The 21,931-nt window shown below is 32.0% G+C and overlaps 2 protein-coding genes, 1 long non-coding RNA gene and 1 other non-coding gene across 6 annotated transcripts; 1 reads left to right on the plus strand and 3 right to left on the minus strand.

The window, feature by feature from the left end:
* The first annotated feature begins 902 nt into the window (after positions 1 to 902).
* On the plus strand, positions 903 to 1,929 carry LOC148582086 (uncharacterized). The gene is made up of 2 exons (XR_015883384.1): positions 903 to 1,573; positions 1,653 to 1,929. It is a non-coding gene; the product is annotated as an uncharacterized LOC148582086 (long non-coding RNA).
* Positions 1,930 to 2,595: 666 nt separating this feature from the next.
* Positions 2,596 to 6,884, minus strand: LOC107632174 (NAD(P)-binding Rossmann-fold superfamily protein). 3 transcript variants are annotated; one of them, XM_016335850.3, is made up of 16 exons: positions 6,689 to 6,884; positions 6,408 to 6,626; positions 6,117 to 6,278; positions 5,899 to 5,949; positions 5,403 to 5,537; positions 5,293 to 5,316; positions 5,104 to 5,215; positions 4,749 to 4,874; positions 4,597 to 4,646; positions 4,230 to 4,388; positions 4,047 to 4,142; positions 3,842 to 3,957; positions 3,629 to 3,752; positions 3,408 to 3,521; positions 3,251 to 3,331; positions 2,596 to 2,919 (listed from the first exon to the last, which is right to left on the minus strand). In XM_016335850.3, the coding sequence occupies exons 1-16, from the start codon at positions 6,746 to 6,748 to the stop codon at positions 2,770 to 2,772; spliced, it is 1,779 nt and encodes a 592-aa protein (XP_016191336.1). In that variant the 5' UTR covers positions 6,749 to 6,884; the 3' UTR covers positions 2,596 to 2,769. The 3 variants fall into 3 exon arrangements, with proteins under 3 accessions (XP_016191336.1, XP_016191337.1, XP_016191338.1); XM_016335851.3 differs by having other exon boundaries at positions 6,117 to 6,262; positions 6,473 to 6,626; positions 6,689 to 6,847; XM_016335852.3 differs by having other exon boundaries at positions 6,117 to 6,262; positions 6,689 to 6,837.
* Positions 6,885 to 6,927: 43 nt separating this feature from the next.
* TRNAG-UCC (transfer RNA glycine (anticodon UCC)) lies at positions 6,928 to 6,999 on the minus strand. Its single transcript has one exon. It is a non-coding gene; the product is annotated as a tRNA-Gly (tRNA).
* Positions 7,000 to 15,089: 8,090 nt separating this feature from the next.
* Positions 15,090 to 16,961, minus strand: UNE1 (intracellular protein transporter, putative (DUF641)). Its single transcript, XM_016335849.3, has one exon. The coding sequence runs from the start codon at positions 16,685 to 16,687 to the stop codon at positions 15,317 to 15,319; it is 1,371 nt and encodes a 456-aa protein (XP_016191335.1). The 5' UTR covers positions 16,688 to 16,961; the 3' UTR covers positions 15,090 to 15,316.
* Between the last annotated feature and the right edge of the window lie 4,970 nt (positions 16,962 to 21,931).

Genomic DNA, 21,931 nt, shown 5'->3' on the forward strand with positions numbered 1-21,931 from the left:
TCCCAGAGGAATCATTGATACTTAGCCATCATTGTTGGCACTGGATCGTGTTATTGTTTAGTGGTAATGAAATGATGGTAAGATTTATTCCCTCGAGGGTTTTTGGGATGCACGTATCTCATATGTTCACTTCATCATCACGTTCTGACATTCTAACTAGACACAATGAATAAAGGCCGGAGTTAGCCACCCAACATACACACATATATGCATGCAAAAACAAATTTAAAATATGCACCTAATTTCTCCGTACATGCCAACCATTTTACATCTGAAAAAAAAAAAAAAGCACAGAATAATCAAATGGTTGACAAGTTGGTCTTGCTGGACCACTGGCTATCAATTCTCACGTCAGAATATTTTATCAAGCTAACCCTGCCCCCATGTCCAATTCTATTTAATTACTACTGATGAATTCCACGGTACAAGTTTCATATATATATATATATATATATATATATATATATATATATATATTTTACCAAAGATAGGAGACTCGAACCCGCAACCTCTTAATTGAGTATGGGGAGACTATGCCATTTGAGTTATTATTCATTGGCAATTTGAAAAGATAAGAGACTCGAACACGCAACCTCTTAATTGAGTATGGGGAATCTATGCCATTTGAGCTATTACTCATTGGCATTTTCATATATATATATTGATGCTAAGACAATAAACAAAAATGATCAAATTTATACATTTAGATAACATTTTAAGTAATAAGCTTAAAAATTAATTATTTTTAATAATGTGATAATACACTATTCATTTATTTTGTTTATCGCATTAAAAACTAATACTATAAAAATTGAGGGAGTATCTCCACAAGATTCCTCTTTGAAAGGTATCCCTTCACAATATGGGGAAGATATATAGGTGGGTACCAGAAATGATTAGCCACACATATGGTTCAGTGCTGAGAAACAACAAAAATGGAAAAACTTGAGGATAATTCATGAAGTAGGGCCATGAAATAATGGAGTTATGTTCCTCCATTTCCACCAAACAAAGTCTTCTTAATTGCAAAGGGCTCACAACTCACATTACAGCATCTGAACACATGCCAATGCCATTCAAACATACACCAAAGGGATCTGAAAACATCTAACATTAGTGATCTATGATTGCATACAGCCATACAAGTCCTTGTCACTGTTCCCACCTTCTGAATCATTAGTCCCTCTTCAAAATTTGTCTCCTTTTTCAACCTCTATATCTCACATGCACTACCACCTTGGCATATTATCTATCACTCTTCACTTCTTCTTTTGCCATTGTTTTGTTTTCAGAAATGGTTGCTAAAACCAGTGTTTCACATGAGGCCTCTCCAAGAAAGGTTCATGTTCAGCTTGTTCCAAAGTCTGTTTCAGATAGGCTGCTTGAGAAGTTCTACGATGGATCACAGTTCGACTTTGATTACGAGAAAAGCGGCTTGTGGTCTCCTCCGATTCGTCCCTCAGTGTTCCTCAGTTCACCAGGGAGGATCTTAACAGATGAACAAATGCTTGAAAGACTCAGAAGAAAAGATGCAAGAAGGCACAGCAGAAAACCCAGACTTTATTGTTTCACTGTAAGATGATATTAGATATCTTTGTCTCTTCTTTCTGAATTTGTACTCAGAGAGTGAAAGGTTCTTATTCCTTTTGCAGGTGTTATGTTGTTCCTAACTCTAAGTGATCAATGAAGAGAAAGCAGGAAGGTTTCCAAGCTCTACTACTTCACTTGTAACCAGAAATATACAAATATGTCAAAATTGATGTATATGTTAGCAGCATATAGAATATCAATTTCTTTCTAGTTTTTTTTAGAGGAGATTCCTATGGTATGGTACCTATCAATTTGTTATATGTTAATTTTTCTACAAGCGCATATATAGGAACAGTATATCTGGTACCCATATTAATTTGTAGGGATACTAATTTGCCACACTACCATGTTCTAAAGTATATTTGGGTTTCATTAATGATGATTAAGATGGTAGCAGCCACATGTTTTGATATAGATATGGTAATACCTGTGAAAGAAAGAGAAGATATATAGTAATAGAAGAACATCCAAACGTTATCTTTATTGTGCTGACACAATGGCCCCATGCCACTCTGTACAATCGTATTTCAAAATACAAAGCAATCTCAGAGACTGTTAAATTGTTAAATTTCCTCAAAATCGATACTTTTTTAATGCATAATTGTTAAGTCCCTTTTATTCATCGTTGAAAAAGGTTCTAAGATGTCTAAAACCAGTTCATATATTATTCATTCATGGTCTTCTCAAAAATTCAGAATCAAAACTTGAGCACAGATCTGAGACCCCACATAGTAATGCCTCGAAACTTCACATACCAGGTATTATTCGACCAAACATGATTATTTTCTGATGAAACAACGTGGAATCTTCAGTGGAGCATTAGTTAGTAGTTACCAACCTTCCAGGTACAATGTTTAATAGACAGACAAGTAAGGACATTAATTGGGAACCAAGAAAAATGTAAAAAGTGAGATTTGCTAATGATAACTTTCTCTTATTTATTTATATTTTTAAATTATTTTATTTAAAATAGAGGAGCATAGGGAAAGGATTAGAGGAACAAAATAGTACTGAAGTAAATAATTCACTACCACCTACATTCTCAAAAGGTACCAAAATTGATGTGAAGAGCAGCTTTGTTCAACTACATTTTATTTCTTTGATTAAGAAGACTATTAGGTGCAACTACAAAAAGGCTGACTTAAAAATTATACAAAGCTGCAAGTGCTTGCAGGCACATTAAACAGGAAGAGGATTTTCTTGTTGGAGGGCTTCCTTCCCAGTGATTCCTTCTTTCAAATCTTTAAAATATTTTTCATAGTCCTTTTCTGGAGGTGGGTTGGCTGGATCCACGGTAAATGGCTCGCTAAATGGAACAACACTTTTCACCTGCAACAAATATGTAAGATCATGTTGCTTGCAGACTAGAGAGGTCGAGATAGTTCACAATCAAATCACTGTTCTACATAAGAGAAAAGTAGTTTATCTTAATCTTGAAGAGTTGCATGCATTTTGGCCATATGAAAAACGCAATAAAGTGTAATTTTGATATTTCTTCAATACCTTAATAAAAAGTCTAATATTTAACTATTCAGCATAAGGCCTGTAGTGGATGATGCTGCCTCTCTAGAGAGGAGATTCCTCATTCAAGAAATTCACATTTCAAACAATATTTTATTTATACATGATGAAAAATGAGTGAATGAGTGGAAAGACTGACCTCAAATGTTTTGTCTAGAGCATAAGGGCTTTCAAGTGCAGCTACACAGATAAGAGCAACCTCTTCCCTTGATATTTTTCCCTATCATTTTTGGCATTAGATTAGACAAAGTATATGGGAGATACACAGAAATACAATCAGATTGTTTTCGCATTACCGTAATATTATCTCCTTGATCAAAGATGAGATCTGCTCCTGCAGGCTCCTCAGTTAATGCACAAGGCCTAACAATTGCATGGGGAATGCCACTTTCTCGAATTAAATCCTCTCCCTGTTATTGCAATTAACCACTTTTAGCCAAGGACATTCATGCACGTCGACACGGTAGATTTAGTAACATATATATGGCAGATAAGGAGCCACCACTGAATTTGGTACCTTTAGTTTAAATGTGAGGATGTTACCCAATTCCTTGTTTAATCGAACAGCAGGAGGCTGTTTACTTAGATCAATTCCAGGCCTTTCCGGTCTGGTAACTCCTGCAGAGCTCACATGCACAAACCTGACATTGGCACAAAATTGTACAGTAAAAACTCATGCATGTCAGGGGGAAGTGGAGGGGAAAGACAACCAACAAACATAAGGCTGTACCTTGGCTTTATTGGTTCTTTTATATATGCACGAATGCTGGATACCGGGAGCTCAAATGAACCTTCTACAAAAGTTCCATTTAATTTACCATCATATTCAAACTTGCTGAACATTAGCTGCAGAGAATTTAGCTTCATGGTTATCAACCGGAGCAGGACACTGCTAAGCCAAAAGATGTAAAGAAATACTAACAGCAGAGCCATGCCTGTAGTGATATAACATTGGTTGGATCAAATGGTGGGGCATCAGACACAGTCCTTGCTCGGAATACAGGCCTCAGGGTAGAAAATGGCAATTGAATCTATAGAATACAAAGCAACAAAACACTTGAGAGTTGTTAGATAAAATATAGGCTGAAATTATTACACAAGATATTAACGTTAACTACCGTTTGCCATTCGCCTTTCACAGTGTCAAAGCCTGCAGTGTAACCAACAGTGTCCCAATCACGGCTTGTGCGAACAATGAGTTTATATCTACGGCCATCACCTTTTAGACGGAATTCCAAACCATCATATGCAGAGAGATCTTCTGGTTCTGAGAAATTCTGAAAACCAATTACATCAGCTCTCTCCCTTTCATATTAGGAACTCAACTAGATATTAATTAGTTAAAGTGAAATAAAAAATATATCGTAACAAAAGCCCACAAAACATAATCTATTATACCCATATGCTGTTTTAGGTCAATCAAGTAGCAAACACTGCCAATAGCAAGCTTGATTGAAAGGCTAATATAAATATATTGCAGTTTACCTTTGTTCTGATACTTGTAAAGCCACCATTGTTTGCTGTCGAAACAACACCTGGACTAGACACACAATTGTGTTATTTTGAGTACTAATACACAGAAGACAAGTTATCCTAGTACACAGAATGTGCAGTCACATGCAAAAATTGACACATACCTTTAAAAATACCAGTTGGTCCACCACTTTCACCACCAGTTGGGTCAATTTGAAAAGTACTTTCACTAACTCCACCCATTACAACATCATCCAAAGCACCCCAAGAAAGCTGCCTATAATTATCACCTGAGAGGCAAATAAAAAATAAATTTGATTGACATGCACCCAACCAAAACTATACTTGTTCTTTAAATACAAACTAAAAGTCATTATATGTCTTGGAGCATGTGGTAAGCTGAAGAGAATCCATGCAATAGAGACAGTCTTCTGCATATTTTGGAGGCTGCAGCAATCAGCTTGCAAGCTAAATGATGAAATTGAACCAATATTTATTATTGTTCAATAAGGGATCTACCTTCAAATCCGAATAAGAGTTTTCCCCTTCGAAGTCCAAGATTGTTCTTCACAGACTTGATCAAATTTCTCATCCCAATGTACTCCACCATTTCTGGTGAATCACCTTTTATCTGCTTTCAATAACCAATGAGCCAGCAGACCTAATGAACTTCCAAATTTAGTACACAAGAGTTTTACTAATATCTACCTCTGGCTCAAAGAATTTAATTCCCTGCAACAGACACAATTTAGTTCTATTAAAAAGAGATAATTATGGTGCATTCATCAAATGAGTAACTATTTTGCTTGTGGACTTACTTGGCTATATTTTGCTCTGTCTGGAGTGTCTCCTTCCTTAGGGCCAACAATGACAGAGGCAGCATTGATCACTTTCTTCACTCCTTTAAAGTATTCAGGTTTCAAAGTGCTATCTTTTGTAATGTCTCCAACAACCTTAGATGGCAGCAGAATAAGTAAAAACTAAGGAGTAATGACAGCATTGATTTTCCATGTAGAATACTATATGACCTTTCAAAACAAAAACATGCAAAACATAAAAATTCTACATTGATGTGCATTGTTGTCTTTCACCCACAATTCTTGAAACTTGGTAACCTCCCAAACCAACATAAATCATCCATCTTTACCGGATTCATTATATATGTCCAACAACATCAGTTTGTCAACAAAATGGTAAATATCCCAACTATGAAATCTTGGAAGAGTAAGACCCTAACACGAATTGTTGTAAATTTGGACATATTTATTTGACTATTTGCATAGCACTGCAGCACATACAATCAAAGTAACTCACCAAGTCAATATCTGAGCCTAACATCCTTCGTGCTTTCTCTTCGTTTCTGACCTGATAAATATTGATATAGAAAGTAAATATTTACTAATCACTACTTTATTTAACATGCATCAGATTTATAAACTTATGTTTCTTTCATTTTTTTTTTTTGAAAAACAAAATATAGTAACTAGTATCTGTAATAAAATCCTGTAAGCAAGGTAAGCCCAGAAGATTACCAATATTCGAACTGGAATTCCCTTCTTCCTCAATATGTCAACCACTCTTCGACCAACACCACCAGTAGCTCCAGCGACCAGAACAATATCAGAAGTTCCCATTAAACTAACTGATTCACTTGGGGATGGACCGGACAGTTTCTCAACTAGAAAGTCAAAGAACTTTACAATTCAGAAAATGACAAAACACCCATTAGTTTGATCCATACCAAGCTTTCTAATTTGTTCTATTATTCTTCTTCTCTCTATCATTCACTGATCATACTAGTCTGAAATTGAATAAAATGTCACCTTAGCAGGAGATGGGGGTCCATTAAAGAAGTATAGTGTTTTTATAAATCTTCCAAAATCCCAACCTTGTCTTCCAGCTTCAGCTGATATGGTTGCTCTATATGGTCTGGAAGATAATCTTCGCTCACCAATCCGAAGAAGGTGATTGGGCAGTGCAGATGATGCCCCAAAATGGTGTAAGGACTTATTGCAAAGCTTTCCAGTACGCAATTCAGGGCCCTGCAGCAAGAATTTAGATAAGAGCAGCAAATAAAACTAAGGGAAAAAGGAAATGCTTGTACCTGGAAATTGAGAAGAGAAGTGGAAGAAGGGGAGGAGAGAGTGATGGAGCACCATTCCATTTTCCAAAGAAGCTGTATAGTTCAGTTTTAGTGAAGGCAACAGTGCTTCGATATTTGCATGCAAGGATCAAGGATGAAATATAAGCCACAAATCCAACAAACGTGTCAATTTCTTCAACATATTCTACACCTTCTTAGTTTCTACTTTCTATCATAAAATTAGAAACAGAAAAACAAAATGCGTTTGCCGGGAGTCGAACCCGGGTCTATTGCTTGGAAGGCAATTATCCTAACCGTTGGACTACAAACGCTTGATGTATTCTTTGTGCTAATAAAAATTCTTAATCAAAAAATTAAGTTGCGGAATTCTAAGGTAAGCCCAAGTCTGTTGATTCAACCTATAATTGACAATGCTTACAATTCACGCTGCTTAGCAAAGTCACGCTAAAAATAAGTTTACAACACACAAAAGCTTATATCACCAAATAATAAATAAAAAAAACCCACGATTACTGAACAAAGTTTAAATAAATAAAATCTACTGTTGTTTAAAAAAACTTATGATTCTAAAAATATTTTTTATAATGAGATAAATAATTAAAGACAAGACTCTCAACAATTTTTAATTGATAAAAAGTAGTAGAATAAGTTTCAATATTTTATAAATTAAACATAATTAGTAAATGAGAAAGTAATAATAAATTTATATAAAAATAAGAATGCCAAACACTGTAGGAAAAACTAAATTAACAACAAAAGAGAACAGATAAGTAATAAATATTTTTTCGTATTGATTATTTATTTATTTAAACTTGTGGATTTAAAAAAAATAAAATAAAAGTGTAAGTAGCGTCAATTGTAAATGAAACCAACCGACTTGGGCTAACCTTAGAAGTGGGCTTAGAATTCACTCCAATGTGTGGCCCATATTTTTGTAGTAACCCACTTGAGCTAAATGCGTGAATTGTTAAGTAGCTGACTTGGACCAAGATTGACACTTAAAAATGGGCCTTTGATTTGTCCCTACTCCATCTGAATACCCAAACAAGAAATATTTCCTATTCATTTTTTATGTCTCTCTTCTCTTTTCGGAATAAAAAATGCTTTTCGTACATCAAAACGAGACACTAATATATTTATGTATAAATATATGTGATTTAATTTATTTTTAATATATATTTATATTTTAACATATATTTTATAGTTGTGACTGATTTTGGTGTACACATAAGATAGTGATTCTGAATTTGCATTCATAGGCATATCATAACAATATTATAGTCGCATTCTGTTGTGAGGATTAAAGAAACGAGAAAATGTCATTAGGGTTCTTTCTTTTCCTCTGCATTTATGCAATTACTGCTATTGACATATCGATGATGCGATTCAATTATGTATTAGTTTCTTCACATCTTAGATTGGCAGTAGTAGAATGGTGGCAAAGAAGCTACCAATAAGAGTGGTAAAAGGATCAACAATTCTATTTCTTGAATTTACGCAACTACCAAGCTCTAACGGAAGATATTCAACAACCAGAACTATTTCTAGAAAAACAAAAATCATAGTAAAGAATATGTATGTACAAATTTATTACTGACTATAAATTAATTCTTCTTATGTTAAGAGATCAATATTCATCTTTTTTTGTTCACTGATCAAACTTCACCCGATACAGCATAGACATCATTCCGCTTCATGCTTTGAAAATTTTTGGACTTTGTTAGAGAAAAAACTAAAAACCTTATTGTTATATATATATATATAGGCAGACCAAAAAAGAAGCATGTGTGTGAGGAGAATAAGATTTTATATATCACCTTACTCGTTGTTTTTCTTTTAATGTCTGTTGTAATTAATGATTTGGGGGGGGGGGGGGGATTAGGTGCAATTAACTGAGGCAGGTGATTTTCAAAGTCCATAAACATTCTCAAGAGTGAAGTACCAACGTGGTTCTTATCTATTTTTAAGAATGACAATACGATCTTTCAAAATAAAATCGATTCACTTTGGTCTTCGTTCTCTGATTCTGTCACACAACGTGGTTCTTATGAGTATTTTTTTGTTAACTCTGAAAGAAAAATGCTGACGTGTCAGGTTCAGAAATGGATAGGAGTCTAACTGTCTCTAAATTTAAATTGGTTAGAGGTTTATTTGTCTTTATAATTTTTTAAATAATATTTTTTCCAATAAATTATTAAATATATGGTATAATAAGTACAAACTAATTAATAAATTATTCAAATTTAAAAATATAATTTATTATAAAATTAAATAAATCATTCTCAAATATAATTTTTAAATACATAAATAATAAACATTAAAATTCAGTTAATACATTAATAATAATAATAACCCTCTGATATACTATTAGTATTATGATCTAAATAATTTTTTACAATAAAGTGAAAACTAATGAACACATTACTTGATATATAGTAAAATATTTTTGAATAATAACAAATTTAATTTTTTATCTCTTTAAACTAAATTAATAATTCTATTTGATATCTTTATACTAAAATATTTCAATTTTTTTATCGTGTTTGTAAAAAATTCGCATCAAAATTTAATTTCTAAAATATTTTTTAAAAAATACATATTTAATGTTTGATATTTTTATCGTATTTTTAAATTATTTAAGAACATTTTTGTGATAAGAAAATTTAAATATATTTTTATTAACAACAAAATTATTCAAATGTATTTTTAATAATTTATCCTTGGGTTTAATATATGCACAATGCACAATATCCGTGCATACATCATTCATCTTTTCCAAAAGCAACTATAATAAGATTTTTTATTTTAATAAATAAAATAATTATAATAATTACTGAAATAAATAATTTAAAAAATATTTACTAAAATAAATACTTTCCTCTTATCTTGTTTACATTGTAAACGAGATAAAACACGTGAACGTGACACGTGTATATCTCGTTTACACTGTAAACAAGATAAGGCTGGGAGACATCTTTAAATATATGTCATTCACAGTCTTTGACCGGTCCCATTTTAACCTTTTCAAATAGAATGGCGACTTGAATAGGTGGTACCGTGGTAGTGAGAGGTCAGTCGTCCTGTACGTAGGTCGAGTGTACAGAATCAGCATGACTAACATCTCCAATCTTGGCGGAAAGTTCCATCACTTGTTCCACCATAATTCTCTCATGAATGTCGAACACGAGCCGGACATACTTGTCCCCTACAAGTCGAAATAGTCGAAACCGGAAAACTCCATTACCCATGGGAGCCAGCAACTTATACGCCACACATCCCACCTCCCTCACAACTGTATTCCCGAGATTACTTAATATCAAACTCTTCAACTCTGACAGTTACTTACACTTTGAGTCCGCAACAGTATCGGATTGTCACACTCAAATATCATCCCGTTGTCGCCATTTCTCATAGGACAATTAGGGTAAACATACACAACTATGTATATGTTATTATTGGCCATTGTTGCCTTGTTTTTGTGAGGAAAACGGAACAGAAAAAGATATAAAATGTGTGAAGAATACCAAGAGTTACGCATCCTTTTTATAGCTGTTGCAAATTTGTCTTATTGTATCTTGTTTATACTATAAACGAGATAATTTTTCACGTATCTCGTTTACAGTGTAAACGAGCGTGTCACGTCCGGTGACAGATCTAGAAAATTTTGATAATGGGAGTAAAATATATATAACATAATAATAATTTAGGTTTAGCTAACATATATCTTAAAAACACATAACAAGCTTACTATTAGTGAAAGATTTTAAATTTTTATTTAATAACTACAAAATAAATACATTACAAACTTAAATTTTTTGAAATTTCAATAAAAATATTTTCAATTTGTAATCTCAATATGTCCTTTTAGGGCACAAGATAGATAAACTCTAATAATTTTTATAATAAAAATATTATATGTACACAAAAATTAGCTATCAAATTATTCATTAACTATTATGTATTTGTGTATAAATATATTTATTGTTTAATTTATTTTTAATGTGTATTTTGTATTTCAATATGTATTCTATACGGATAGTTACTTTTTATGTACATATAGCATAATTATTGTTATAATTATATTTTGTTATTGTAAAATATGATTAGTCTTCAAAATATATAATTTACAAATTAAAACACTAAAATAGTAATTTAAATAATAATATATAATTAAGAATTCTATTTTTTAGGTTTTATATTTTAAAAAAATTTATTAATTTTTTTAACAATATAATTGAAATCTCTCTCTTTTTATATATATCACTAAATAATTATTTAAAAATTCACTTTTTCATACAATCAAAAACCAATTCTAAGTGATATTCATAGTTGAAAAAGTTCTTTTAATTAATGTAATTGCTATAGAAAAAACTAAAAACTAATTTTAAGAAAAGATAAATAATATTTTTTGAGTTCATCTCTAAAAAAAAAAATCAATCTCATTTAAATTGAGAATTTATTCTTCTAATAAACATCTAATATGAAATTCTTAAATTGACTATTAAGTACAAAAAATTGAATAAAAAATTATTGTGGGATCAAATTCAATAATTTAATGGGAACAAATAAATATTATTATCATATACTATTCAAAAAATTTCAAATTGTAGTGAGAACACTTGCCGCCACTACAATATATATAGATCCGTTCCCTGGTCACGTCCAAGTTTATACTGTAAACGAGATACGTACAAAATTATCTCGTTTATAGTTAAACGAGATAAGAAAGATATTTATTTCGATAAATATTTTTTAAATTATTTATTTCAGTAATTATTATAATTATTTTATTTTTTAAAATAAAAAATCCAACAATGATATTATGATGTATGATAGTAGAGCATCGCCATATACTTTGGAGGGGAAGGATTCTTGCTTGCTCTGAGTATTACTATACAGAGCCTCATATCGGCTAGGCACGGATTGGGATGGAAAACTCTCCAATAGTCTTTAACCATATATAATTCTTTTCTTAGGCTTTGTTTGGATATAGGAAGGAAAATAGAAGGAAAGAAAATAAGAGGAAAGAAAATGAGAGGAAAGAAAATAGAAGGAAAAGTAAAATTATTTGTGTGTTGTTTGGATGAAGAGAAAATGAATGGAAAGAAAATAGAAAGAGAAATTTTTTTTGTTTGGATGAGAAGAAAAGTGAAAAAAAAGAAAATCATAATGGTATAAAATTACATTAATACCCCTATAATAAAATAAAGTATAAATATTTTTATTTATTTATGTTTTATTGCATTTTATGAATATTATAAAATATTATAATTTTATAAATTATTTATCTAATACATATATAATGTTTAAATGTAAATTTTATTATAATAATGTATTAAAACTATTAAAACTAAATTTATATTAATAATTATTAATAATAATAGAATTAGGGGTAGTATTGTAAATACATCAAAAGTAACATTTTCTTTCTTGTTTTCTTGCCTCTAATGGATGAAAAAAATTTTTTGTGGGACCCACACCAAAATTTTCTTTCCTTCCTATTTTCTTTGGTATCCAAACAAAGGAAAATAAAATTTTCCACTCATTTTCCTTCCACCACTTTTCTTTCCTCTTATTTTCCCTTAAACCAAACATAGTGTTAGGGTTCCAAAAAAAGTGAATGTATAAGAAACTATAGAAATATTTAACATTACGAAAATATTTGAGAGGTAATAAAATCAGTCTCAAATTATTTTATTTTATATTTATTAATTATTTTTTAAATAAATATATAAAATTATATATAATAAATATATAATTTTAAATATTATATATATAAAATTATAAATATTAATTAAATAAAATAATTTTAAATTTTTGTGTCCTAGCGTTACTCTTAACACAATTTGATCCCTAATTAGTCCCATCTCCTCTCTCCCAACGGACAAAAAGACAGTGAGAATATGCCCTAATTAATGTGCTTCAATGATTTGCTGAACATGCTTGAGTTAAATATAGAAAAATAAGGTCTCTATCATTCTTTAATATATCTTAAAGTGTAAATCTTTTTGTTTTTTTTTTTTTTTGAGAAATAATACACATTTAATGTAATTAGTTTTTTTTCCCTCTATATATTCACTTTTATCTCTAAAATAACACAGCTCTTAAGTCTTAAATATATTCCAACTCCCTCATTCAAGAGCGACCCACCACCACTTCTAGAATCTACTACTACTACTTGCCTTAATTCCTTCTAATTTTGTTAGGTAGACAATAATTTTTGTGAACAATATAAATAATAAATTATAAAATTGGTCTAATAAAATAAAAAATTTTGATAAATAAACAATAATTTTTATAAACAATATGAATAATAGCCTCTAAAATTGGTCCAATAAAATAAAAATACACTACACTCCAAATTACCCACCTAAATCTTAATATTAGGATAACTATTCGCACACTTAGTGAATTAAACATCTGATATATCCATTATTCACATTGTTTAGTATTTTTATTGTCTATTTATACTTTTCTATAAAGTAAAAACATACTGTACCTCCAAATTAACTACCTAAATTTTAATATTAGGATAATTACCCGCACACCTAATAAATTAAATATTCGATATATCTATTATTTATATTATTTAGTATTTTTATTCTCTACCTGTACTTTTCCAATTCGTTTTTAGGCAAAGACATCATTTCAAGAACCTCAAAACATTGAAAAAAAAAAAAAGATTTCCTTTAGTCATGATTGATGTTGTATCAATTGACATCATGGACTTTAATTTTGTTAAAGGGAAGCAAAGGCACTTATTGATGATTAGGTCTTTAGCATTTATGGCTGTATTAGGAGTGCACATTAAGCTACGAATAAACTAAAATATCCAAATCTGGAAAGAAATCACCCTAACAGGTCCAGTATTACCTAAAAACGAAATTGATTAATTAAAGCCTTGAAGGTCCGCATGTTCATGTTGATCTCTGTCTCTGGTGGGTAGCAGGTCGTGTGGAAATGGCATTCCTGGCATGTTGCCTTGCAACCCCGTGAACCATAGTCATCATCAATGTCTCTTCTCTCTTTTCTTCATATCATCTCACCACCAGAAAGCTAAGGTTACTTGGTCTAGGTCACTCCATCTTATTTATTGCTTTTGTATTCAATTTGAATTTATATTAATTAATAGTTTAGGTAAGAATAAGATGGATCCTTGTTATTCATGTCATTTAAATCATATGGAAGCAAGTTGCTGATTTTGAATCGATTTCATGTAGTGGCAAAAACTGTGCAGCAACAAGAGACTATGAGATGTACATAGCCTAACATTTTTAATTTGATTATTATGTGCCCCACCACTGTGTCTCTAAATAATGTTTTTTTTTTTTTGTTAGTACAATAGACTAAGGAATAATTCGGATTAGATCTCTATTTAAATATTTATTGTTGGTCAATTAATTATTGAATGCATAAAATGAAATTTAAACTCTGTTTAAATAGATTACTGAGCTAACTAATAAACCAATCCAATTTGGTTGACTCTAAATAATGTTACTAGCTAGTGACCACCGTCTTGCCCAAGTGGATCCAAAAATGCCCATGGCCCTCGCCATTTGTGGCTCCCTCCTCCAGTCTCACGCATCTCCCTACTCTCACTGCACTTTGGCCGGTCAGTTAATCATGCACATAGCACGCATAGCAATTTATATATATAATGTAAGATTAAATCCAAATTCTATGAGCAAACCATGACAAATCACAAATACCACTGGGTCCTTTAACCTAGGCGACGGCAATAGCTTTATAGACAAGTTGAACCCCTTCATGTTAAAATAACCATAATAATAAACTAATCTTATCTTTGCACAACGTTTATAATTGAGCACATACATATGCGGCGCCAAAAGTAGGTTTAGAGCAACTATTCTCTATGCTGAGTGCTGATATTAATTTGAGAATAGAAAATTAGATTACGATAGGTAACCAATAATTTTTTTAAACAATATGAACAATCATCAATCAAATCAAAATATAATATATTTTTAAATTATTTACCTAAATCTTAATATTGAAATAACCATTTGTATATCTAGTAAAATAAACATTCAATATATTCAATGTTCATATTATTTAGTATTTTTATTGTCTACCAATACTTTTTTTAGAAAATTAATATCACCATCTCTTCACAAGAATAGTTTCCTTTGTGACTCGAATCGAATGAACCGATGTTGATAGGCACTTACAATTTTGTTCTTATTATTGATAATTGTTACCTAGATTATTTTTTTATTTGTATTTTTTTATATAGTGGGAGTACATAAGGAGTACATAGTATATAAGGGGTTACCCCTTATATACTATGTACTCCTTATGTACTCCCACTATATAAAAAAATACAAATAAAAAAATAATCTAGGTAACAATAAGAGTAAATAAAAGAGTACAACACAGAGATGGGTCCAAAAAGGTCTATTATCTACCAAATCTATGTAGAATCCTAATCTCCAATTCTCCATCTTAATTAATGTACAACGAGGACCTAATCAGACAAGGGGAAAAAAATTGTACATACAATTACACAAAACACTGTTGCAGCTTTCTAATTAAAATCTGTATATGTTTATTTGATACATAACTAACAGCTAATTCATATTTCATAATGAGTATATTATATTATATCTATCAGAAAGTCGCCGGAGAAGAAGAACCGACCAGAGACACGTAAACCTGACTCTGAATGACGGTTTTACCCATCTTGAACCCCGGCACCACCGTGAACCCCACCCTAAGCTCCCCTGAATCTGAATCATCACATGATTCCCCTGAAGAACAAGAACCTGAAACTGCATCCTCCGTCACGCATTCCATGTACACCTCAGAGAATCTCGCGTTCTTCTTCACCTGGAAGATGCTCACCTCTTCCTCGAACGACAACGCCAAACACTGCAAGCTCCACACGCGCCACGCCATCTCAGCGAACGCCGTGAAGAAGGGAGACTCAGGGTACCCTCCTGAGTTCACCATCTTCCTCTGGTTCAGGTTCCCGAACAAGGAACACTCCATCTTCGCATGAACCACTTGCAGGTACTTCGCTTTTAAGAACTTCGCGAAGGAAGAGTTCGGGTTGTGGGTTAGGTACTGCTTCGGGTTCAGTGATTTCAGCTTCTTGAACTTTTCAAAGTAGAGGCTCTGGTTTTTGTTGTGGTGGCGAACGGTTTGGTCGTTTTGGACATTGAAGTTTGGGTAGTTGAAGCCTTCGAAGATTGTTATGGAAACGAAGGACTCAAAGGCGAAGCACTTGTGGCTTGGTTTCGTGAAGAGCGCGTTTGGATGGATGAAATTGACGGCTGCTTCGAGGTCCCAATGAGCGTTCTCCATTTCCCTTATCATCATCTTGACGAAGCTCCTTATAGATCTCAACGCGTGGTGAAGAAAGTGGACGAAATGCGTTGGGTTGAGCGCGGAGAGTTTAAGGTTGTCGAAGATGGAGAAGGAGCCGCTGGAGTTGAGCTTCTTCTCTAAGGATTTGTTGAAGGAAACGCAGTCGTGGAGGTGTTTCTTGAGCGATGAGATGTTGCGTTCTTTGTTGTCAACCTCAGCTTGGAGCTTCTTGATGGTGATCTCGTAGGTCTTCATGAGGCTCTGTTGTTCTTGAACCTCTGCGAGCATGATGGTGATTTGTGGAGAGAGATCCAAGTCTCTTTTGATGAAGCTGCGTTTGAGTTCTGAGATGGCTCTGAGTTCATCCACAACGGCTTGGTCAGCGGCTTGTATTGAATCGTTGTTGTAAGGGTGCTGAGCCATTTGAAGCTCTGCGTATGCTGCTTTAATGGTAGTCACTCCTGCGAAGAGCCTCGCCACCAGCGCCTCCATAACTGCCCTGTTCCGAGCTCCTTTGTTGTCTTTGATGTTGTTAGGGTTGAGGATGCAGATTCCATTGCTTGAAGCGATTTTTGTTGCGCTGCTTCTGAGGCTAATTACTTTCTGGAATGTCTTGGCGAATCTCTTGCTCTTCAATGCTGATTTTGGCTTTATGGTTTCCATCTCAGCCATAAGATGTGTGTGTTTTTTTACAATGTTTGAGGCAGAGGCAGAGGCAGAAGCAGATTTTGGTTGGAAAAGTAGCCACAAATCATTGACTACTACTCTTATATCAGTGTTGTTGGAGCAAACACTGATTTATATTACTAATGAATAGTTAACGGGGATGATTAAAGAGCGGGAAAAGAAAAAGATGGTATATGGAAGTAGGCTTGAAGCAGAAGGAGTTTGACATATAAGCCACTCTCATTTTCTCTTCTTTTTCTTTTTTGTTTGCTAATTCCTATCCTTTATTAGGGAATAATAATAATAATAATATAAGTTGCAGTGGTGCTACCTAGAGATATCATGGTGTGTGGGGTCGATACGTGATTGATGGCCATGATGTAATTATGGACCCTACCGACTATGAAACTGTGAGTCTGTGATGCTTGACTTGGAGAACATCATGAACCATCAGGGGCTAGCTAGGAATCGAAACAAAGCCCAAGGGATGTTTTTGTTTTTGTAAAGGTGGTGGGGTGACATGTTAACTATCTTTTGAATCGGAAAAATTAAAGCAACTGATGATATGATTAAGCGTGCTACAGTAATTAATCAACAAATAAATATAGTAGTAGATAGATCCGATTGGGAAATGGAGTATCATGATAGATTCATAGTAGTAGGCTAAGCTGAATAAAAGTAAATTAGCATATTAACGGCAAAAAGAGTATAGGATAGGCTTCAAATTAAATATATAGGTCTTCTTGTTCACATTATAGCATTGCTTGGTTTTCCATGGGTTCTTGTGCTTGTTACTGTTTCTCTGTTTTGGAACTATTCACACTACACCATTGCCTTTGCAGAAAAAAAAAAAAACCATAAACAAGTGGCCCACCAGCCCGTGCGTGGTTAAATCTAACTACAATTTGCCAACTGTAATTCCCTATATATGGGTGTGTTTGGCAAACACGTTGGAGCGGAGAGAAGCACGTTTGAGCTTCTTGAAAGCTTCACTCTTATGTTTGGCCATTTTTATCTTTGTGAACGCAGAATTGATTCTGCCTCTGAACCCACGTTTAGGAGAAGCTCAAATTTGTAGCTTCTGCGTTTCACGTTTTACGTTCACGTTTAGGAGAAGCTCAAATATTTCCTTTTTACCAACCCTACCCTTCATTTTCTTCTATAAAAATGATACTAGTAACTATTATCTTCACAGTTATTCTTTGTAGTTCTTCCTACTTCTTCATAATTTTTTAGTTCCATTTTTTTTCATCAAAATCGTTCAGATTTATTTCAATCACTAACAAATTGAATTTTTTTTATTTTTATTTGATTTTATTCATATGAATTTTATTTACGTTTTATGGTATTTTTTTGTTCATATAATATATGTTGTTGGTTTTATGGAATTTTTATTATTTCTTATCTGTATAATTTTTTTCTATTCTTTGATGTACTCTATTTTTGTTTTGTATTAATTTTTTTATTTTTTATTCTGAATTTGTAAAATTTGTAATTGTAATTATTATATATTACGTTTATTATCAAAATTTTGAATAATATAAATTATGATCCTATAAAAAAATGACAAAATAAATAAAAAATTAATTATAAGTAACAATAGAGTCATAAATAATAAAAATTTATAGTCTAAAATAATACTAAATTAAAGAGTACTGACGATACTAAAAAAAATTATAGAATATTTTCTTTTTGTGTGACATTATAAAATTTATAGTACTCTCTTTTATATTTTTATTTTTTATTATATTTATTTTATTTATATGATAAATATTTTTTATAGTATTCTGATTTTGCAGGTATATAAAATTGATGTCTATTTTAGTAATTTTTCATCTAAAAGTGATTTTGAGTAGTATAATCCAAACAACATTTATTTTACTATAATCAATTTTAATACAAAGATTACCAAACATAAATCACGTTAACCCAAACTAACTTATCATCAAAATCAATTTTACAAAATCAATTTTATGCAAACTCTGGTTTGCAAACTGTAATCCAAACACACACTATGTGTAACTATGTATGTATTTTAATATAATAAATTGAATGACTTAATTTGTCATAGATAATACTAAAAAGGTTTATTTGTTCTTGGTAGTTAGGAGGGAGGAGCTGTCTCTTCTCTGTCTTCTAATCCAGCTAATAATTAAGCAAATGGGGATTGACGAAGACGAAGCTGGAATCTCTTCTCTTATAATTGCAAAACTATATGTATTGAATTGATAGATCAAGAAAATAAATTAAACTAAGCTATTGGACTTCCATTTTTTACTTTATTTTATCGAGATCGTTGAATTAAAATGAAGATATTGTACTAACCAGTAGTGTATTTCTTTTGTGATTTTGTCTGTCTTATATTGGAAATTTGGAATTATTAGTTATTATTATTATTATCTAGTATCTTGTCTTCATTGCCATATTTTCAAATTGAGAAATGTACTCTATTTCGTCAAATATAACGACGGGACATTGGTGGGAAAACATCACAAGCAGACGTAGCCGAAAGAACGATGGTGACTGAAGAAACACATTGCCCCCATCAGGATCTTAATTAGCTTATAACATGCATCATGAATAACATAGTCAACTTGGGACCCTCTCGTAAAATGGTTTACATACGATACCATCATGGTTTTGTCTCATTGTTGGTAAAATAAAAATGAAATGGTGGGAGTAGTATGATTTCAGTATGTAAAGCTAAAGCGCATTTGAGTTTTAATTAGGATAAAAGTTTGATCACTTTAACTTGAATGCAAGCAATTTGATAGGTCCATGCTACTACGCATTTGGAGGTTCCTTTGACTTGTTATATAGTGTTGCACAAAAGTGAATTTGGATGTCTATGCTAGAGACCAATTTCAATATACTCGAGTCATATACAGAGCTATCTTTTACCATTTGAATTTTGTCAATGCTTGATGATGTCAGAAAATATTTTACTATGAAAAAGTCTCAACAGTCAGCACTTTCATTAAAATTTAGTCAGTATTTAACTATTAAGAAAAGAGTGTGTAATTTTGTACCATTAAAAATATTAATAATGATTAATTAATAATTACAAATCTGTTAGGAATTTGAGTATTGTGGATACTCAAAGTCCCACATCTAATAATATGGGATGCTTGATGTTGTATATAAAGAGAATGGTTCTTCCTCTTTAAAGCTAGTTGTTAAGATGTGGTTTCCCCCTTTAATCACAAACGAGTTTGATTATTTTTCTATTACAAATTTAATTATTCTATTAAATAATATACTCAAATACATAAAATGATTTATGTATTATATAACAGAGTAGTCTTTTAGGATCCGTTTTCTCATTTCCTCTCAAGTCTTTTAATTTGCAATTTAATACATCCTTATAGGTGGGGTTCAAAACATATAATGGATGGCATAATAATTAGAGTTAAATTTATAATTATATCAACGCTTATTACTTTGCTTCTTGGATGTACAGCTTGCGACAGAAAATCATTTGTCTTACATTCAAACTTATCTTTGAGATCTTTTGTGGCATGCATGCTTATTATATACTATTAATATTTTGTTGTTAATAATGAATTCTATGTGAAGCCTTCTACTGCTAGAAGATTTATCTATACGATTGCCTGGGTAGTTGATACCTGCATGAGTAGTAAAGATAAAGAAAAATTGAATAATTTTAAAAAATCCAACTTTTGGTAGATGTACAGAAATAGACGTTAGGTGATCTTCACATGGATTCATTTATTTATTTTCTCACATTGACATATATGAACAAATAATTGGAATCATAAACAATTATATAATGTGGCTCCACATGTTCTGGAGGCTATTTCAAATTGAAAGAGGATCACTATCAGTATGCGCAGTAGTAGCTCGACGCCTCGACGTTGATGATTATTATTACCAGTACTTGTCTATTTCAAGAAATTAATAGTTGTTGAGTCTCTGTATATTATTATTAAGTAGATATTTCAATGGATCCGACTCCTCTAAAATTGTATTGTCACTTTAGAAAAAAAAATATATCATTAATCACCATTAAATTAAAACAGTGGAGCTCACAAATAATAAATGTTATAAATTCAAAAGTAATTAAAGCATATTTTTTTAATATTGTCACTTTAAAAGATCTTTTTCCTACTCCAACAAACTACGGTATTTTCACATGAGAATAATATTATGAATCACTAGATCATTTAGTCAAAATGTAATTTTTATATGAAGACATTATTATTGTCATTGAAGTATCCATCTTATTATTATTAGGTATACCATAAAAGTTATTGAACAATTTTTGCAACGGATCACAATTGGCACTTGGGCTTATTAATCATCGTACATGGGCTGCTATAGAAATATGGTTTATGGAGTACTAAAAAATGAATATCAGAGGGGAATTATGAATTATTTAGCTATTTGTTAGCTTAGTCTGTTTGCTCACACACGATCAAATTACTAAAAAGAATAAATTATGATAGTTTTCTAGTATCTAATCTCTAGAAAATAACATGACTCCTTAGTGATTAGCAACACATAAACAGCTTGTGTTGTAATTAGGCAGATCACAAATGGATTGCAGGAAACAATGTCAGCGCAAAATAGGGATGACCCTGACCCCACCACGCCCAAAATGCAGCCAAAGTGGAACTGAAAATGATCAGAAAGTGCATTATTTGTATATACTCCGGGTAACAAAGGAAAGGCATTGGACCAATGCCCTAAAGTGTTGCACTCAATTTTGGTTCAGCTTAACCCTTTTGTGTCTTTGTCCTTGCAAATCTAAGCACACGCGTGAATATAAGAGATATATGTAGAACCTCAATCTAGATTTGATTGCAAAATTGGTGTACCTCTCGCGTAGGGGTGGAAACAGGCTAGGCCAGGCCAGACTTTACTTTTAATAGGCCTGACCTGTCATATAATTAATTGGCCTGAGCCTGACCTGCAATCTGTTATATGCTCTTTATAAGGTATTAGGCCTGACTTGTTATTCAGCCTAGCCTGACCTGAAACCTGTTAAAAGGCCTGATAATTTATTAATAATATGAACCAGATACAGCCTATGAGTCTATGACCCTATGTTAATACTTAATAGTTAATTAATAATATGCTTTTGTGTTTTTTTTTTGTTCATTTTTTTTGGGGTCAGAACTCAGAATTAAGAAATTGTGATGTGGTTTCCATGATTCAACTATCTTGTAAGCCTTTTTTTTTTCTTTTATTTGAGAACGAAACCATACTTATTTCACACTTTCATAGCAA

Source organism: Arachis ipaensis, chromosome B10 (genome assembly GCF_059453495.1).
Source record: "Arachis ipaensis isolate K30076 ecotype BB chromosome B10, ASM5945349v1, whole genome shotgun sequence".
In the NCBI taxonomy this organism is placed as follows: domain Eukaryota; kingdom Viridiplantae; phylum Streptophyta; class Magnoliopsida; order Fabales; family Fabaceae; genus Arachis; species Arachis ipaensis.